The sequence below is a fragment of the Sphaerodactylus townsendi genome, linkage group LG08 (genome assembly GCF_021028975.2).
Source record: "Sphaerodactylus townsendi isolate TG3544 linkage group LG08, MPM_Stown_v2.3, whole genome shotgun sequence".
NCBI classification, from domain to species: Eukaryota; Metazoa; Chordata; class Lepidosauria; order Squamata; family Sphaerodactylidae; genus Sphaerodactylus; species Sphaerodactylus townsendi.
This window is the reverse complement of record NC_059432.1, coordinates 46353397-46375060: the sequence shown is the minus strand read 5'-3', so window position 1 is coordinate 46375060 and position 21664 is coordinate 46353397. Positions and strand designations below refer to the sequence as shown.

General features: G+C 39.7%; 1 protein-coding gene across 2 annotated transcripts in view; it reads left to right on the top strand.

Moving 5' to 3' along the window:
- The first annotated feature begins 10859 nt into the window (after nucleotides 1-10859).
- Nucleotides 10860-21664, top strand: part of LOC125438237 (phospholysine phosphohistidine inorganic pyrophosphate phosphatase) — a 156346-nt gene continuing 145541 nt past the window's right edge. For both annotated transcript variants that reach the window (XM_048506515.1, XM_048506514.1), the window contains exon 1: nucleotides 10860-11033. In XM_048506515.1, the coding sequence (XP_048362472.1) occupies nucleotides 10861-11033 (173 nt within the window). In that variant the 5' untranslated portion in view covers nucleotide 10860. The remainder of the gene's footprint in view (nucleotides 11034-21664) is intronic.

Below are 21664 nucleotides of genomic sequence, written 5' to 3'. Positions count from 1 at the left end.
CATCTCCTTCTTATAGGCCCTGCAGAATTGAAGTAAATTGTACAGGGACCAGCTTTTGTTTGAAAAGGTCCTGGTCCTGGTTGAGGAGAGCTGGACATTTTTTTGGGTCACTAAGTTGTTACTGAGCATAACACTCTGAGGAGTGTATTGGGAGAGACTGTGCCACAAATGTGAAGGTCCCAGGCTGTTAAGGGCATTAAAAGTTAATACCAGAACTTTTAATCTGATCCGGTAATCCACCTAGAGCTAGTGCAGCACATGGAGCATTGTTTGGGTATCTGTCTTCCACAGTGAGGACCCATGCAACTGCATTCTGGAATAACTGAAGCTTCTGGAGCAGTTTCAAGTGTAGGCCTGTGTAGAGCAAATTACAGTCTGGATCACTGTGGCTAGGTTGGGATGAAACAGGAAGAAAATCTCTTAAAATGTCAGAACTTTTGTTTCCATACAGTTTGCAGTGGTCAACAAGTCTATAAACTACTATACATAAGATCCAGGGCTGAGTCCCACAGTGAAGATTTTAGCTAGTGGTTAGTGTAGGACAAAAATCTGAAAAATGTAGGTTCAAATCCCAGTTCTGCCATGGAAATTTGCTGGATGACCTTAGGTCAGTCACACACACTCAACCTCGATCCTTGCAAGTATTTGGATGGGAGACCTCCAAGGAATACCAACAGCATGATGTAGGGGAAAGCAGTGGCAAAACCACCTCTGCACATCTCTTGCCTTGAAAACCCTATGGGGTCATCATAAGTTAGATGTAACTTGAAGGCCAAAAAACAAAACCCTGATTGTAGTCCTACACTGCAAGTATAACCGCTATAGCATCCTGACTCAAAGGGATTACCAGAGCATCAAATGGAAACACTTAGATTTGACTCCAATAGCATCTTAGAGACCAACAAGAGTTTTGGGGTATAAGCTTTCAGGAGTCCAAGCTCCCTTTGTCAGACACGAGGAGAGTAGAGCGCACAGCTACTCTCTAAAACCATCTATATGGAAACATACAGCCACAGGAGTTGAATAACATATCGAAATGCATAATGTGATATCTTGTAGGTGAATATCAGCCTAAGAACTCTTTCCTGCTAGCAAGCCCCATTGAATAGACTTGAGTAGGATTTTGGGTGAGCGTGCTTAGGTTGGCACTGTATGTGAGCTACTTAAATTGAAATGTGTAGTGGTTGAGAGGCAAGGTAATAAAAAAATTCTGTCTGTAGCAGTTGATATATGATGGCTAATTTTTAGTCAGATGGTCATCTTTTGCTGCTCTCCAAAAGTGATGTATAGGAGAACCAACCTCATATCATTTTCTCACAGCTGAATCCATGAATCAGGCCTGATAAGAACAGAGCTTGTCAGAACATTCTGGAGAAGCTATCATTCCCAATTAACATATATCTCACAGGATTACATCCAAAAAGGTTTCTGGAGGGTAAAACGTACTCAGATGGGTTTCAAATGTAGATAAGTGCTTATGTTGCAGGAAAATGTACACAATTTGTACTTAGAGGTTTACTTTTAGGATTGTGTTCTGTGGGTCATAAACATGCTAATTGTCAGATCTTTTGAGATGCAGTAGTTACTGCCCCATCCAAGAGGCCAGGTAGTTGGCTGCACTGTGGTGGCCCCATTGTGCCACTGCTCCCATAGAGCCTTCCTGATGGCATGGGGAGGCTTGAAAAGTAAAAAAGTCTCCCCTCCACTGAGAAGCCCCCATTGGGCTTAATAGATTTATGCCACCTTTTTGGTGGCATACGTCCACAACCCTTGCTGGCGCCTCCCCTAGTCCACCCCCACTACAACAGTGGCAGCAGGGGCACTGGCGCTGCGTCCCAGCGATGTGGAGGGCAACAGTGGTCACACGCCAACAGAATTGCCCCTCCACCTGGGTAAGTGCCCTGGGGAGAACAAATCAGCTGCACTGAGCCGCTCCCACAGGCAGATTCCAACCACCTGCCTTCAATTTGGATAGGGCTTGTAGGAGTGTTAGATTAGCATGACTGTGTTCAAATCCCATGTTCTGCCATGGAAATTTGCTGAATAACCTTAGGCCCACCACAATCTCTCAGCCTAACCTACCCTCATCAGGTTGTTGTTGTGAGGATTAAGTGGGGGGATGACGACAATGTGAAAAGCTTTGGATCCCTAATCAAAGAGAAAATCAGAGTATAAATCAGAGAAAAATATGAATACTTTGCTGTTCATATTGCCTGGGATGTTATTCAGCCTATTCAGCCTATGGGCATCTGTTTGTTTTCAACTGGCAAATGTTAAGTCTCAAACTTTTATCCTAGGTAGTCAGTAAACACAACAGGCATCCCTTCTTAACTGCATGAAAACAGAAATTCTCCAGCACATTTTTCATTGTCTTTCTGGTCAAAGAAAGATCTCCACCCCCCCCCCCCCCATAGGTCTCCTATGTGATACAGGAAACAGAAGTGAATTTTAATTGCTTTACTCTTATCAGTTCCTGCTTTTGGAGCCAAAACTTCTCTGCCCATTTGTTCAGGCCCTCAACTGGAAGAGATGCTATGTTTGGGAGCAACTGTAAACAAATGGCTTGGATAAATTCATATATTTAGCTAGACCAGAACACTGGTAGGGGTGATACCATAAATAATGTACCGGTATTTCTAGAATTTTCAACTTAGGTATTTTAACATTTTTTAAAAAAAATTCACAGGCATAAATATTCAAAGAAATGTAGAGAAAAATCAGAAGGAAAAGCAGACTGGCTATGAATAAGAATATATGAAATAATTTGGAATTATTATAGTATTTTAATAAGGATTTCATGATCTGCAATCCCCTGTACTTCCACAATACAGTTCTGTAAAAAAGTCAGTCTTGTTAATGTTTTTCATGTGGAAAACCATACAGAGAGAGAAGCATAACTGATGCCACCAAAACGGATGAACTCTGCTCTCTTAAGAATTTCTTGAACTAACTCCACCTTAGGCCACATTGGGTCCCATTGGAGTAACTACCAACCCACTTTCTATGCTCAGCATTCCTAATTGGGGGGGGGGGGATCTCTATTATCAACAAATAAACAGTGGAAAATAGCATCGATATCCAGTCATTCTGATGCTCTGCAAAAGAAGTTAAAATGCATTAAATGTAAACCATTCCATATTCACTGTGATTCTGAATATGCATCAGATGGTTTTGAAAGCAAAAACTTGAGATCCACCCTCTTCCTTTGATAATGTGAATTTCCAGGGAGGCAAATGTCCCCCATTGTGTTACAGGCCTGCCCCTTGACTGAAAACCAATTTGCAATAGAAGAGAGAGCCTATTTTTGAAATTGCCATCAAGAAACCCCAGTAGTAAAATACACTGGCTGCAAATGCGCATTCTAGTTTGAAAGGCTAGTTAGGCTGAGGCATTTGGATCATGAAAGCCCAGGGAATTTCAAAGCTCCCTAGTGATCTACTGGAGAAGTTTAGGAACAAAATGCATTCTCCCTCCCCGGTTACTAGATAGGCTGTAATATGGAGAAGCACCTCATGCGCCACCATTTTTAAAAGGCAAATTAGAAGATTTCCCCACCGTCACCCTGACACACAAAAACATCAATTTAATCTAAAAACAGCACAGGAAGGTGAATAATTGTCTTGCACTTCACTGTTTTGCTATGGAATTATGGGGTAAGACTTAATGCAGGAATGTTTTGATTGTGTATTCTTTCAGGGTAGGGGATTGGACTTCATGGCCCTTGTGGTCTCTTCCAACTTGTATTAATGCAAAATAAGATGAACAGGAGAAAACCAATTGATTGCACTTAGACTTCCTGCCTTTGCTGCTGCTGTAAATTACACATGTAAAAGGGCATATTCCTTTAGCATTTCTTGTCCCCCTTTTCATGTTACCCTCTCCTTGTCCCCCTTTTCATGTTACCCTATGAAACCCTTGTAGTGCAATCCTAAACACAGTCATACCCTGTTAAATCAGCCGAAATCAATGGGTTTGAGCCATAAACTGTCTGCTACTTGGGACCATTACCTTCATCTTTATTGTTCCTTGGTCTTGCAAAATATGAATCAACAGTCTGGTTCACAAGTTACAATGAGCATATTTACAGTCTGTGTTGAGCAATTCTCTTGTTATGTTAAATACATGTACAGCTGAACATGTTATTTAAACCCAACATTTATCCATATTACTTGGTTGCAGGTTTTATTTGTGAAGTGAATGTTGGCTTTTTTTTTTACAAAGAAGTGTATGCATTTACATGAAAAATATACATATGTTGTATATTTTCTGTTATGGCTCTGTCTTATAGAATGGCTTCCCTGATGAAGTTCAAGCATTCCATAGACTATAGAAAACTGAATTATTCAGGAGGGCATTTTTATAAAAGTAGTAGGGCTATGTATTGTAACAGAATGGTTCAGAAAGATGGTTTAATGAAGGGAAAACAATTATGGACTATACTAACATAATGGTGAGTTATCCTATTATATAATTTCTGCATTGTTTAACGTTGCATGTTAATATTCATTTCTTTTTCATCTTTGTTTCAGATTTCTGCTTGGTTTCAACTTCCTGCCACCTTGATATTGCTTATTGGGTTTCCCATCCTGTTGATTGCATTGACTTGGCAATCCACCTTGAGTCTCAGTATGAATTATGTAATTTTTTTAAAAAAACATGAACGAGCTAATGAAGGCACTGAAATGTGTTCTCTCAGTGACATGTTAAAGAGGAAAGAAACACATCTTGCCATGACATACCTCTGAAGACACCAGTGGGCGAAACGAGGAGCAAAAACTACCAGACCATGGCCACAGTCTGGAAAACCACAGCCTGTTATCACTAAATTATCTAGACTCCAATAAAAAATACCAAAAAAATCATCAAATTACTTAATCATCATAAATATTTCTTTTTGGAAATCTTGTGGCAAAATTATGGTCTAATCCAAAAGCTATACTAATATCTGTTTTTCAAATTTGCATTTAAAATGTATGTTGCAACCATGGTCACATTAGACTTCACAAACTTCATAGAATACCATGAATCTAATGCCTGGAGACTCTAGCATCAGAAGGTTTACTTCTTGGTCTCCATGCAAGTTGCAATATACAAAACAGTTGCACCGTTAACGTGAAGTACTAGGGATTGATGTGTTCAGGGATCAGGCTTTCTGGTTAAATTGTCTACCTCTATGTCTTCTTCATCACCACTCTTTACCCCTCATTTCTGTTTTCTTCCTTCTTCCTGGTTTGTTTCTGTAACTACCTGTGTTCACTTTCAGTTCCATCCTATGTTGGGTAATGTACATAGACATGGGATCACACAGTTAGACCTGCACTGAGACTGTGCTGATATTGGAAAAGGGAGTGAAACTTGCTTGATTTTACCTCATGTGAGAGATGGTAGACACCCATCATATTAAAGAGGAACATGTGAACAAACAGGAAGCTTTCTTAAATTGTAAGAAGCTGCTGGTCTATCAAAGTCAATATTGTCTCCTCTGACTGACAGCAGCTATCCAGGGTTTCAGGTAGGTCTTTTGACTGGAGTTGAACCTAGGGCCTTCTTCAGGCAAAGCAAATGCTCAACACTCACCCACAGCTCCACCTCTCAAGAAAGGGAACTGTACTATAAGAGAGTAAAAAAATGCCATCTGCCTGCTCTACTTTTATACAAACAGTCAATATCATTTATTGTGGAATCCTAAACAGCCAAACAGTCACACCATTCTAAATCCATTTAAGTTCATGGGCTCAGACGGGTGTAGCCCTGTTTAGGATTGCATGATTAAAAGTAGGGAGCTGCATTGTTCGAATTACCAGAATATAGAATTGTGAAATGCTGCACAGGTGAATGCAACAGTGGAAACATAGGTGAACTGCACTTGACCTATATATACTTTTCCAAATAGAAATAATGGGAAAGAACTAGAAAAGGAAAAGAGGAACCAAAAAGACCCAGTGGAACTAAGACGTGTTTCTGTTCGTCAACCGTATTGGATAATACACAAAAAATAATGTGATTCACCAGTGAGAGGTTTTGGGAAGTGACATAAATATTGTCTGTGGGAACAATCTCACAAACCATTATTTATCTAGCACTATATATTAGTCCTCTCCTTGGGGTAGTTTTTTACCACCATTTTTCATTCTGAGTAGCACCTTACATGGCAATTGGTCCCATTGAAATGAATTATTGCTAAAGTTTCCGTCTGTGTGCTTTTATTGAGCTCCAATGAAAAGCAATAAAACATATATTGCAGTACTACTCTCTGGAAGTAAGGAACAGAGTATGGACCCACATTATACCTGCTAAAAATTAAAGAAACATAAATTGAATTATAGATCTATTAAAATACTGTATAAAGCATAAAATTATTTTATAGTTAAAAATGACTTCAGGCATTGTAGTACAATGGATTACTGTAGAAATAAGCATATTAATATATGTTTATCCTATTCAGCACAGTATACCGGTAGATGAATTTCCTTCCATTTTGTCCTCACAATGACCCTGTGAGGTAGATTATGCTGAAAGTTGGTAACCCAAGGTCTCCAAGGCCCCTTCTGCACATGCAAAATAATGCGTTTTCAAACCACTTTTACAACTGTTTGCAAGTGGATTTTGCTATTCTGCACAGCTTCAAAGAGCACTGAAAGCAGTTTGAAAGTGCATTATTCTGCATGTGCGGAATGAGCCTAAGCAAGCAGCACAGTAGGGTGGGCATTCAAATCTGAGGCTCCTTCATAGTTGGGTATTTTAAGTCTAACTATTACACCTGCTAGCTTATGTGAGCCAACTTTTAATTTCATTGTATTATCTCACTATTGTGACTGGTTCGTTCCGGATTCTGGCTATTAAGAACATTTTAAAATCACACAAATTCCAACTTACCAGGATTCCAGTTTTCTTTCAAAACCTGTGCTTATTTTGAAAGATATCAAAAACATGCCAGTTGATATATATGCCACAGTAGAATATGTTCTGGTGAATTAACCATATAATCATTGTTCTGTCAGAGAGGGATTTAAAAGATTCACCAGACGAAGCTCCTGAAAGTATCAATTTTAGGGCAAAAGGGCTTCTTTAAATATTGTCAAACCACAAGCACACCAACACAGATTCTGCCTGGATCAAGTTTGTGTTTCAGCTCAGGTGGCCATTAAAATTCAGGCTGAGTGCTGTCTTTAAATTGCTTTGATGCTAGGTGGGTTTCAACCCTGACCTGTCCTGACGGCATGTGATGGCTGTTACAAGCTCTGGATCAATATTCATAGCGGGTGTCCCATGCTGATAACACTATCCAAGACAATGTTCTCGATCAGTGTGGACAGCTGAGATATTGTACCATTAGTGATGTTGTTTTAAATAACCTGATCTATTTCTGGGTCTATATAATGAATTTTACAGTTTAGATATTATCTTAACCCGAAGGAGTGACTTGTAGCACAGAGCCAGATCAATGGCTCCTAGACTTCTTAGTGTTTGTTTGTTTATTTTAAAGTGGACTATAATTCCACAAGAGTTTCTCATCTATTCTTGAATGTGGCATGCCAGTGATTGTGTAAACAATGAAAATGTGCCTGTTTTTTATCAAGAACGTGGAGTTTGACCATAAGATAAAATCTCTCACATAGTCGTAAAATAGTAAGTATACATTCACTTCTTTGCATGACAAACTAATGTGGTTTTTAAGATATTTGTATGTCCAACCTGAAATTCAATGAAGACTGCAACCTTATGCATGACTCTTTAGGAAAAACGTTCAGTGAACACAATGGAATTTTGTTCATAAGCATGCATAAGATTCGGCTGTGTATGAAATCTGTGTGATGGACTGGATATATACTTGTGTTGCTTTGCATCCAGGCAGAGATGTGGTGCCAATGGGGTGGGATGTGGTGCGACGCCCCCGGTGGAGTGGCGGCAGAGGTGTGGTCAGGCCGCGAAGGGGGGATGGCAGGGGCGCAGCATGCGCACCCCAGGCAGAGTTTTCCCTCTGAATTCAGGGGCAGGACTGAATGACGTTTTGTTTCAACATGACGTAGTGATGAAAATATTGGGCTAAGATTTGTGAGTCCCAGGTTCAAATGTTCATTCTGCCATAGAAGCTGTCTTGGCAACCTTGAACCCAGCCGTTCTTCCTCAGCCTAACATAACTCATTTCATTGTTGTTGTGAGGTTAAGGGGGGGGATGATTTTGTAAGGCATTTTGAGCACCTGTAAGCAAGAAAAGTGGGATATAAATATCTAAAGCAAAATTTTGTTAGCTTTATGATTCTGCAATGTAACTGAGACTAAGCTTGTTATATTATTACCAACAGTAAAGTCAAATGCATTTGGCTCTAGAAAACTGTTGAACTGAAACTTTAATGGCATTCAAATAACAACAATAATAAATACTTTAAAAATATAAAAATTTATAAAAGAGCATATAACAAAATAGGAATCTATCTATCTATCTATCTATCTATCTATCTATCTATCTATCTATCTATCTATCTATCGATCGATCGATCGATCGATCGATCGATCGATCTAGATATATAAACCCTATAAAATGATAGATTAAAAACTGAATAAAATGTTTCAAAGGTTACATTAAGAATGCCTTGCAATTACAATACAGAGGAACCTGGCAGTCAACTCTAAGACTTCTCTTGAGCCATTATATAGAAGGATTAGGGTTTTCTGTTGGTTTGTAAGAATGCTATTATCAATCAGCAAAGGTGCCAGGAACTTCCCCCTAACTTCATTATATGAAGGATAATGGTGAAGGATATGATGAACTGACTCTTCACAATTCATGTTACAAATGCAAAGCCTTTCATGGTGTGGTATTTTCATCTCCCTGCCTGATCTCAGGGAAAATGGCATGATGTTATATCTTGCCAGAGAGATTGCACATCAGAGTTTGGGTTCAGGAAGTAAATATAAATAGTTGACTATATTTGTTTTCCCCCAAAGAAATGCCAAGATACAAAGGCGAGCAGAATCTACAAGCCTGATCAATCAGCTTCTGATATTCTAAATCATAGAGTCTGTCTCTGATTCTGCTAAACACTTCATTAGAGGACAGCGTAACTAAGGAGTCTAGCGGAAGTCCCATCCTTCCTAGTTGGCCCTCAATATGGGTCCACCATTCTAAGGAATGAAATATAGTTAGGGGCTGATATGAGAGACTCTTACTCTAATAGGTGAAACATAGGCGGGTCCAGTATTTAAAGGTTATACACCAGGCCTTGGTTTCAAGTAGATGCTGTCCAGTTCCCAGACATAGAGCAACATAGGGCACTGAATGAAGCAAGCCAAGTGCTTTATATAGGAAATTAGACTAATGCTTTCAATGTCCTGGCTCCATGCTTAGATCCCGAGAGGAATGCTATAGAGAAGCTGTGGACACACTTTGGCATTAAAAACTTTTAATGCTGCCAGGAGAGACTCGTGTCCTTTTCTGTAAAAGAAGTGTAGAATTGCCATTGAAGTAGTTTTACTAGTTACTATGGGTCCATCATTCCAAGGAATGCAGTATAGTCAGGGCTTGATATGAGAGACTCTCGCTCTCATAGGTGAAACATAGGCCGGTCCTGTGGGCAAACCTTCCTGCTCTAAAATGGTAATTCAGGCCCAGGTATTTAAATAACTTAACCTCAGTGGTGGGATTCCGCAGGCTCGCACCACTTCGGCAGAACCAGTTGTTAAAATGGTCCTTGGTGGGTTAGGGCTAAGATGTTTAGAAAGAAAAGGACTCAGGAAAAGACAGACATTAACGTATATTTAAAGTACATTTAAGGGAAAGAAAAAAAAACAGTTAACGTAGGGGAGACGGAGAGAAGGTGAAGCTGATCAAGCAAGTGGGAATTCAGAATTTTGATTGAAAATAACCAGCCACATTTTTGGTTATAAATTTTAGTATATGCATTCCAGCTCTGATTTGGCTGGCCCAGGCTAACTTGATTTTGTCAGATCTCAGAAACGGAGGAGGGCCAGCCCTGATTAGACCAGCAAAGAATAACAGGGTCATTATGCAAAGAAAAGCAATGCAAACTATCTCTGATAGACTTGCCTTTTAAACCTTACTGGTTTGCCACAAGTCAACTGCGATTTGGCAGCACCACACGCATGTATGCACTGTAAAGTAGGGAAGGCTACATGGTATAGCCCAGTTTTATCAGATCTAAGAAACCAAGCAGGGTCAGGACTTGAATGGGAGATCACCAAGGAAGGCTCAGCAGCAAATGACAACAGCAAACCACTTTAAAAAATCCCCATAAGTTGATTGCAACTTCATAGCACTTGTGTGTGTATACACTCTTGCTCCAAATTCAGATTTCTACCTTTTTCCATGGTTAAGAGCATGTAAGATAAATATGGAGAATATGTGGTTCCTTTCATCAGAAATTTCGTACGAACATCTGGCAGTTGTACATGTGCACTGAAGAGGTGGCAAAAGGGAAACACAGGGCCAACCAAATCAAAATACAAAGAAAAGCAAAAGAGGGTTGCTGACTCCAATATTACACAAACTATGTCCTTTCAGGAAAATAACAGAAGTTTTCTATTACAAGTCTTCTATTAAAATCACAATACATACATACAGAGGTAAAAAACCAATGCACTATTAATATTTTTCAAAAGGAAGTGCCATACGCCACAAATCGAGACTCCCAAAGTCATGCTTTGCAATTTTCTTTCTTTTGTAAAACACATCCATAACAGCCTATCCATTTCTCTAGAGTAATCCTATTAATGTCCATGAGAAAAAACCGAGCAGTAGGTGATAAATTGCCAAGCCCCTTTTTAGCAGGTGCCTCAGTCGTCAAGTAACTACATTTCCCAGAATGCAGGAAGGAAGGGTGGGAAACCCGGCAGTGGGTCATGTGCAATTCTAGCGGACTCCTGCTGAAATTTGCAAGCTCTGCAATGGCTGATTGGGCTCAGCGCCTAGCAGGCATTACTGCATTGGTGTTAGACATTAGCGGGGTGCTTTATGATAGTGGAGGCGAAGGAGGCGGAGTCCCCATTCCTGGATCTATAGAAGCTGTAAAAAAGTAAGTGGGACCATTTAGTGACAGCTTTCCAAGTTTCTTGTCTCACCCACTTCCCTCCCACTTGTGGGAGGTAGCTTGATCGTGCCCTGTTTACGGTGCCAGGATAGTGCCTGTTACAGCTTTGAATGGGAGGAAGCGCGGGGGGCGGGGGGGAGGAAGCAGCTGATTTTTCGAGCCCCTTCTCGGAAAGTGGTTCAGTTTGGCTGAATCTCATGTTGGGCTCTCTTTCCAGAATCATGGCTTTGGGTTTTACGCTTTCCAGAGAAAGTGAAACCTTGAATCCTTCTGTGCGGTTCTACAGTAGCATTGCTTGACTGATCTCTAAAAAGGGAAAGTGCTAGGATTGCAGAAGATGGCCTGGGATACAAGCCTTCTCATATCAGCCCAGTGTTCATTTATTTTTATCCCACTGTTCCAAGCAAGCTTACATAACAAACAATACAAACAGCCTCGATTAAAACTATAAAACAGAATGAGCAATAAAGCACAACCCAATTTTTGAGGAGCAGGAATTCATGCATGCAATATATTTATACATGTATGTTTTAATGTCTCACTTTACCTTCTCCCCAAAATGTGGACTCAAAGCAGCTTAGAACACAGTTCTCCCCTCCTCCATTTTCTCACAAAAATCATGTGATGTGAAGTAGGCTAGGCTGAAAGAGTGTGATGACGGGCCCAGCAGATTTCCATGGTAGAAGTTGGAATTTGAACCTGAGTCTCCAAAATCCTAATTTGAATCTTTATCCACAACACCAAACCACACTACTACACAGGTAGTTTTATTGTAGTGAGTTATATTCAGTATATGCTCAGAGGCATATTTGTTTCAACTGTCAGATTTTCTACTGCCAGACTGACTTTTGATCACTTACCTATTCATAATGGGGAGTGGGAGAAGTTAGAGTTTGCGTTAACCCTTTGTTCCTTCACCACATCTGTGATGCTGATGCCCCTGGCTGTAACATGCATATAAAATCCAGTTAGTGGCTCTATTTATAAAGTCACTTCCAACATTTTATCTGAAATCAGTTCACAAATTGTTCTCTTACCCATTGGCTTGTATGTGTGTAGGGGTCCTCTTAGAACATTAAAACCCTACATAGGTAACAGGTATTCTTGGACGTGAGACAGAAGCACCATATGGGACATATCAGGTAAGACATATGCTTGCTGTCACTCCTGTTTCTTGTCTCACACAAGAAAGAGTCTGCACCCATGTGTTTGGAATATATAGAGCAATACTGTCCAATCTGGCTCTTAGTCCTAGTGATACAAAATAGGTCATTGTATATAAAAAGGTTTGATAGGTGTGTTAAGTTTAAGGAAGCCACCAAATATTTTGTTGTGTCTTTTGTAAAACCTCATAAAAACAACATTGTAACTCTAGGATATAACCATATGACTTATTTCCTCCACTTATAGAAATGATGCTGTGCATTTGGTATTTCCAAAATCATCTCACATTTAGACAAACATTTTATAAGCAATTAAAAACTGTACAGTTAAGCCAACATGGTGGCATGGTTAGCATGGGATACTAGAATCTGGGAGATCCAGGTTCAAACCCCTGTTTGATCATGAAAGCTCACTGAGTGATCCTGGACTCTCCACTCTCTTTAAGACTCAACTACCTCCCTGGGGGGTTGTTTGAGGACAAAACAGGATAATTGTAGGATTGGAGCACCTTCCTTATGAGGAGAGGCTGCAGCGTTTGGGACTCTTTAGTTTGGAGAGGAGACGTCTGAGGGGGGATATGATTGAAGTCTATAAAATTATGCATGGGGTAGAAAATGTTGACAGAGAGAAATTTTTCTCTCTTTCTCACAATACTAGAACCAGAGGGCATTCATTGAAAATGCTGGGGGGAAGAATTAGGACTAATAAAAGGAAACACTTCTTCACGCAACGTGTGATTGGTGTTTGGAATATGCTGCCACAGGAGGTGGTGATGGCCACTAACCTGGATAGCTTTAAAAAGGGCTTGGACAGATTTATGGAGGAGAAGTCAATCTATGGCTACCAATATTGATCCTCCTTAATCTCAGATTGCAAATGCCTTAGCAGACCAGGTGCTCAGCAGCAGAAGAAGGCCATTGCTTTCACATCCTGCAGGTGAGCTCCCAAAGGCACCTGGTGGGCCACTGCGAGTAGCAGAATGCTGGACTAGATGGACTCTGGTCTGATCCAGCAGGCTAGTTCTTATGTTCTTATGTTCTTAACAGAATACAATCGTGAAGGTGAAACTGTCCTCCACTTACACCCCCCCCACACACACACACACATACACACACATGCGCACACTACCAGGCGTATACCAGAGCTGTGTAGATTAATTTGTTCAGTCTATTCCACTATACACTGCAGAAAAGCGCTTGAGATTACTCAGGTAACAAGCCAATCCAGGCTAAGGGTGAAAGAAATAAGACTGCATTCAATACCACTCTTATGAAAAGAAAAGAAAACCCTTTATTCCTTACCCTAAATATGATGATCTGTTAGATCCTGAGTTCAATAGTATTTTGCACAAATTATTATGGTATTCACTGAAGAAGCCCGGACACTGAAGCTCTACTGTCAGTTACCTTCTGAGACTTCAGCAGACATTACTCATTTATTCATATTTATGCAGTCATAACATAGAAACTTGACTCCTTCCTTCCTTCCTTCCTTCCTTCCTTCCTTCCTTCCTTCCTTCCTTCCTTCCTTCCTTCCTTCCTTCCTTCCTTCCTTCCTTCCTTCCTTCCTTCCTTCCTTCCTTCCTTCCTTCCTTCCTAATTCTCCTGAAAATGTTTTAAGCACTCGTGGTTAAATTATACACTTCTGCATTTAATATAGACAGCCTGACATAGATTATTGGAAATGTTATACAGACATATTGGTCCACTCAGAATAAAACCTAGAATGAAATCTATGTATTGCGTTTTATTAAGCCCAACCAAATTGACTTAAAACACTGTACAGTCTTGCGTTCAGCAGAGGCCAATTTGCTGGTGGTTCCCGGCCCCTCAATGATGCGGCTGGCCTCCACTCGGGCCAGGGCTTTTACGGCCCTGGCCCCTGACTGGTGGAACACTCTTCCTCCAGCTGTCCGGGCCCTGCGGAATCTTGGTGAGTTCCACAGGGCCTGTAAGACGGAGTTGTTCCACCGAGCTTTTGGAGTGTCGGGCCGCTGATGTGCCCCCCCCCACTCTAGTCTCCTGTGTTTGGGGTCCCTTTACCATCTATGGGACCCCTCCCCCCCTTTGGAAGGGTTTTAATAAGGATTTTTTTGCTGACGCTGATGTATTATGCTGACCGCTGTGTTTATTTTAATGGGTTTTTAATTGTATGTTGTATAATTATGTTGTTCACCGCCCAGAGCCCTTTGGGGGTAGGGGCGGTATAAAAAACTCAATAATAAATAAATAAAATAAATAAAGCACTTCATCAGATTGGATGGTACAAAGTTTTTAAAAGATAGAAGGATGGAAAAACTGCAGTCCAAAACCAAACATTGGTATGATGTATAGTTTTGCTAGAATACCTCATAGTTACAGTTAAACAATCAAATAAACGTAGACAGAATCAGGATCTAATATTGTCTATTTTGTGCAGATCCTATTGGAACATAATACTGTATTGCCCAATGCAGTCCATTTTGCATTCTTTTGCTGATATTGAAAACCTGTTTAGACTGCTGTGCATTTCAGCATGGCTCCGATATTTACACCGTTAGAAGAAAATAATGTAACATTTGTATTTGAATGTGTTTCTCTTTGCTTTCAGTAATCAAAATGGGAACTTATGAATTTTTTCTTTTGGAGCCCTTTGATAACACTGGAAAAATATTGTACAGTATTTAGATGAAAATGGTTTAAAACATGTTAGGGGCTTTCTGGAGCCTTGTTCCTCTCTCTTTGTGAGCTTTGGGTGGGGGTTGATATCAGGCTGTAAGATATTGCTGTATTGTTTGTCACTGTGTACATAACAGTTAAGGTACTGTAATCTGTGTAGACAATTTAAGCTGTAATTTAACTTAGTGTAATATCAGAAATATGTTAGTTGAAATGACAGCCAAAGTTGAGCCTGGGGGCCAAATGCAAAATGTTGAGCTTTGTTTGAAATGCTGGAAACCTCTGAGTCCTGGCTGTTCATTAGGGATCAGTATGTTTCAACATTTAATTTGGCTTCTCTGCTTATTTGACCCAAGGGAGGCAGGGGAAATACATTGAGTCTTCAAAGTGTGTCTTGACGTGCTTACTAACAATGGTCCGCAAGATGTTTAGTTAAAGCAGTCAAATGCATTTGGGCTAGGTCTATCGTGGTAATAGAAAGGGTGATATTTGTTCCAAGGCCTCTGAGTCGAAATAATGGTTGTATCTCCTGTAGATGTGAGTTGGCTTGCAGCTATAATGGTGTATTCACTTGAGTCCTCATGTTGAGTACATTTGTGATTCTTTCACTTGCATCTACTAAAGTGTGTTATAGATCTTAATGTGAGTGCGGTAGCAAAGAGAAAAAGTAGACCCTTTTCTCATTTTTTGTAGGGCAGATGGTTTAGATGTGTTTTTTGGGAATCATCTGTATGAAGATTTTGAGTGAGGCTTGCCAGTGAATATGGGGCACTTTCGAACTGCCAGGTACAAAGGTGTACTGGTTTGGGGATGATATTCTGCATGACTTGGGCTCTTCATATCAGAGAATGGGATCAGCCCAGGTTCAGTGTGGTCTGGTTAGGAATATCAGCTTGGAGGAATGTTGTCAGACTCATATTATTTAATTTCTGTCTGATCATTCACAGGTTGCAGAGATGCATATTGTCAAAACTCAACAGTCTCTGTGTTGAACCCATTATTTTTACTCTTAACCAACACTGCGCAGAATAGAAGTTATTTGCGGCTTATTGTGGGGCACTATTGGTGTTGCGTATTCTCCGATTATCAGTGGCTCAGAGAAATCGTTGATCTGTAGCTTTGCAGGATGGTCCCAAGCAGAGTTAAAGCCTTCTAAGGCTACTGAAGTCAAAAACTTTGAAGGATGAAACTCTGTTTAGGATATCACTGCAACAGTTTATGGATCTGAATGAGTTCATACAAGATTTTTTCATTCCTTTCACAGCAATATTCAGAGAGTGATGCAGAAAACATACTGCTCTTAGAAATTCGTAACTGGCATGCTGTTCAGCAATAGACTGATCTCATGCATAGAAAATGTTAGTAGAAGTACTAGAATCATTGAGTCTCTCCTAAGCTTTCAGGCTTCTTAAGAATGAGAGTGGCATTCTAACAGTGCAGCCCCATGTGGAGTTACCCAAGGGTAAGTCCATTAGTTTCAATGGGTTTAGACTGAAGTAATTGCATAAGATTGGACTAGTTAGTGCAAACCTACCCTTTTCTGTGGTTTTATGATGATTTAACGTCTCAGGGATTCCCATGTGCTGGAGGACAATCAGATCACAAACTGAAAATAAAACTTTATTTATTTATTTATTTATTAGATTTATATCCTGCCCTTCCCAAATAGGGCTCAGGGCGGCGAACATCAGTATAACCAGATAAAATGCATATACAAGACATTTCATTTCACATTGGATCAACCAAGGGCAGAACTTGATCCATAATCATAGTCTAGGAACCTGCAACTGGTTTTTAGCACAGTAGGTGCCAGGATGCTTCCATTAATTGTTGCAATCATAGTTATTATAGAGTGCAGTACTCCAATGCAATTGCTGGGTCACATTTTGTAATAAGATTTGATAGGCTTCCAAAGGTTAACATGCTGTTAGCTTCTGTTAATATGTCATAATTTTTATAGCTGACCATCAGCTTATTTGGATAAATGCATTATAGAACCGCCTGTTGCATTCTAAGGGAGTCAGTCGATTTTAATGATTGAATGAAACCATCTGTTGATCATGTAAACCTCTGCTTTGTCTACCTTTATCTTTAACACGAAGGGTGACCATGGTGCATATCCTTTGCTCTTGCTAGGAACAACAGGCACAGACCGGTTGATTGTTTATAATTGGCAAGAACACAGGTCAGGATTTTAAAAGCCTCTCTTTCTCATCAAATCCACCGTAGCATCTCCTCTGTTCTGCGCCATTATTGCCTGATTGGTTTATACAACATCAACATGAAGTAAACTCTTCGCTTTTCATGCTGTAACCAGTAAGGAGTTGGTCATTCACAATACAGAAGGTGGTTAAAGAGCCATAAAATATCCCTTGCTTGGGACCTGTTATTTGCATTTACAGCTGTATGCTGATAGCATACCTATTAGCATATACATATGAAAAGCACGCAGCGGTTGGACATTTATGACATCCTGTTGTTTGGCCACTATAGGGCATCTGTTAGCACAACTTTCAACAGGGCTCTTTAAAAGAGCAACGGAAATCTTGGGGATCATGAGGTGGTGGAGCAGCTGGGCAGTCATGTTAGAATAAGATACCTGCCGAGTCTTACAAGGCACAGATTGCCAGAGAAACTAGCAGAATTGGAATTGTAAAGCAATTCAGAATGTTGGGGGGTGGTGCCCAGGGTTAGAAAAACCTGAAAGCTGTCTCACAAGTGCTTAACTTGAAACACAACTAAAATGTGAAATACACATTTTGGGTGGCATTTGGTAAGTGACATGAATGAGGCTGACATTCAACAACCACAATAGCCATCTTAACAACCTAGTTTCATTTTGTAAATATACTGATTGAGTAGTTTCAGTGGCCATATCCTAAAGTTTTTTGTAACTTCATTTTATTTTACTTCATTGATATTTTGCCTTTTCTCTGATGGGGACCCCAAGCAACTTAGATCAATCTTTTCTCCATTTTATCTTCATCACAACCCTGTGAGGTAGGTTAGGCTAAGAATGTGTTCCAAGGTCACTCAGCAAGCTGACAGGACAGAGTGGGGATTTGAACCTGGATCTCTCAGATTCTAGTCTGACACTCTTAACTACTACATCATTCTGGATCTGACCAGCAACCTTCAATTTTGCTCCTGGGTTGGAAAGGAGGAATTTCCTGATTGTCATTCATCCCCATTCTTTGTAGGCCCCCAGTTTGTCTGTAGAGAAATGTCATCTTGCACTGCCAGATTGCTACCTTATGTTTGTACTCCAGAAAATATCTGAATGTTGCACCAGTTGCTTTTGTCTAGGTGGTGGAATCAACAACATAGTTCGCCTTGAAAAGCTTCTGTCATTTTTTTCCAATAAATTTATATTATTTTCCAATTAACTGTACAACGTACAGCTACAATGAAGAAAGCAGAACAGTAAAATTAACAGTAGAATACTAAAAGCAGTTTTCTGGGAGTAAACCCTGTTGAGTAGGATTCTGAACAGACCCAATTAGGATTGCACTGTGGCTTCAGTACTGCCTGTCAAAAATGTTTACTCTATATGTACATGTTCATACTGACCTTTAAGCCCTTCACCATATGGGGACAATGTAGCTGAATGCTGTCTCTCCTTGTATATAGCAGTGTGTCCTGTTAGATCTGATTACCTGTTTATTTTAGTTGTCTTCCCATCTCCAGTAAGATGACTGGTGGCCTCCCTTACCAGAAATTGGTCAATGGTAAATTTGTGTGGCATAGCTGTTTGAGTGTTGGACGAGGATCTGGGAGATCTAGGTTTGAGTTGCCATGGAAGTCTACCATGGAAGCTTGCTTGTTGGGTGACCTTGGGTAAATCACAAACTCTCAGCCTAACCTACTTCACAGAGTATTTGTGAGGATAAAATGGTGACAAGAATGCTGCTTTAGATTCCCATAAGGAAAAAGGAAGGGTGTAAATGAAGTAAATAAACAAACAATAATTGGGATTTTTAGTTGTCATTATTACAGAACAGCCTTCTGAAATCTGTTTGGCCAATTTCTTCCCTCTTGCCTTCTGAAAACCTTGACTATTTCAAGTAGTGTTTTGCCAAAAATAAATATTGGATTCTTGGACTTTGAATGAAAAAATGGCGTTTGGTTGTTTGCAGTATTATTAGTATTTATTTTATTCATAGGCCACCCTTCCCCTTATGGACTTAGGATAGCTTTCATCATATAAAATACAATGAGTTGTGGTTGTTGGGTGATTACACTGGTTGTTAACCATTAAAAGATTTGTTGGAAAGGCATGATTAAAAAAAACATTGAAACCTTTATAATCATGAAACTACAGAGCAGAATAGTTGTATCCTTTTTCTGAATACTTCATAACTGGAGCATGATTTCTTGTCTAACAGTTTCCTTCTGTTTAATCCTGTTCTAAAGTCATAAAAGGCTTATCCCGCCCCCCACCCCCACCCCCACCCCCTCCTCGCCACACTACAGAAGTAGTTATATAAGATCTATCCTTCCCCAGCTATTTAAACTGAGTTACTGAAATCATCATTGACTTCTGCCAAGACTTTCTCTGTTTTTTTACAGTTGGGGCACTGTTAATCTTCCAATTTTTTGCTACTGACATTTGTACGGCAATCAAAAGTTGCTTTCCAGCTTCTGATGTTCCAGTTTACCACTAGTTCAGAACAATAGCAATACTGTTGAAGGGTAACTCGGCAGCCAGTACTTCTTTTCACATCTTGCGTCACATCTGTGCACTATTGTCTTGTGTTTGTACATAGTAGCCAAACATGCCGGGTACCTGCTCCATGCTTGTTACAACATTGTCCTGATGAGTTTGAGTGCATTCTTTTCAGCCTGTCAGTTGCATAATACTTTTGATGTATCACGTTAAAGATACTCAATTGCATTGCTGAATTACTAGAAAATCTAGGAGCTGTACTGTACATGAAATTGTTTCACTACATAGAGAATAGGATTTTAAAATCATTTCCTTATTCTAGACATGTAAAATATTAATTGCATTTAGATGTCATGTTAGGAGCAGGGGAGAGAGGTTTGTTTATTATCAGAATGATCCAGGAAGTCCTTGGGCCATTCCTTCTGCAGTGTAGAGATTAAAAACTGCCTTGTTGGAACAGCTTGTGACATCTGAATCAGACAAAATGACAAACTAATTTTTTTTTGGCTGCATATTAGGATTTTAAACCATGGTGACTAGATAAACTTGGTTTGTAGGCCAGAAAACAAGCTTCAGTTGTTGCTCAGTTTGGAAATCACCTCCAAACCACTGTTGGTTCAGTACTAGCGAGTCTTCAGTCTTTGGTCTATGCATGGGAGAAGGAAACATGGATGCCTCAGAATTTGCAGGCTCATTCAATTGCTGGAAAAGCAAACACATCTACTGTTTCCCAGCAACACTTTGGCTCATTCCGCACATGCAGAATACTGCACTTTCAAACTGCTTTCAGTGCTCTTTGAAGCTGTGCGGAATGGCAAAATCCACTTGCAAACAGTTGTGAAAGTGGTTTGAAAACGCATTATTTTGCGTGTGCAGAAGAGGCCTTTATAAATTTCCAACACCAGTTTTGTTATACGTAATTAGTTATAAAACTACCAGACTTTGCACTTCATTATTTCACTGGAACTTAATTAGATTTCTAATTTGCAGATGCTAAAGATCATCTAAGATTCTGAGGTAGCATAATCTCCCTTGCTTAATTCAATTAATTAATTAATTAAGAACATTTTTATGTTGTCTTTCCACACAATCAGGGTCCTTGAAGTGGCCAACATAAGAACATCAAAGCATTTGAACATTTTTTTAAAAAAATTAGAAATTATAAAATTATTTAATAAGAACACATAAAACACCCCTCCATTCTCTAGAAGTTCTGTCTAAAGCCCTAGTCTCAATCTGTGGATCGAAACAGACAGCACACTGGAAGTTAACATGGTTGTGTTATACTCAGATTTGCATCTTTAAAAAAATGAAATGGAGGAGATGGGAATCTGTCTTTAGTCATAAATGTTGCAGGGGCGGGAGGGGCAGACAGAGGCTTGCGAACCACATGATGAAAGTTATTGATTTTGGTATCCTGAGACTTGCAGTTTTAGAGAAAAAGAAATGGAGGAGACTAAAATTCAGACTAGTATGAGCAGAAAATTGCTGTATGATCAATTGTTGATGGAATATGGTTTTTTGAAATATAAATAGTTCCATATTTAAATAATTTAATATAGATTACTAAATTATGCCTGGACTAGGGTCAGCCCTGTGCTTCCGGCCCCCAAGAAACTGAGAAATCTACACCCTGATAGGGACCAGAATTTATTTGTATTTAAGAAAGTAAATAAACAAATAGTTTGAATTTTCATCTCCCACTGGTGTATTCATAAAACCATCTTAGGAGATGGTCCTGGTGTTATTCTTATCTTCCATAAATGCACATTGAATATACTCTGTTGTCAACTGGTCGCATCTTATTAATCATTGGTTGGGCCTCAGCTTTTAAAAATAATACAGCCAGCTTAATTATTCACTTTACTTCCTGTTGCCGGCCATTAGAGAAGTAATTATTAAAATCAGGCAAAGAATGGCTTCCTTTCTGTTAGTCTCAAGTTAATTGTTTACCAACAGATGCTCTTTATATACAAAGTATAATAATGATTTCACAGTGGAAGTGTTGCATTGGACTTGATTGGCTTTTATAGATGATAATTAGTGGCTTCAAAGGCAAACTGTTAGCTATCTATCAGTATGAAACAAAGGCCAGTGTAATATGATTACCAGATTATATTGCCCATAAA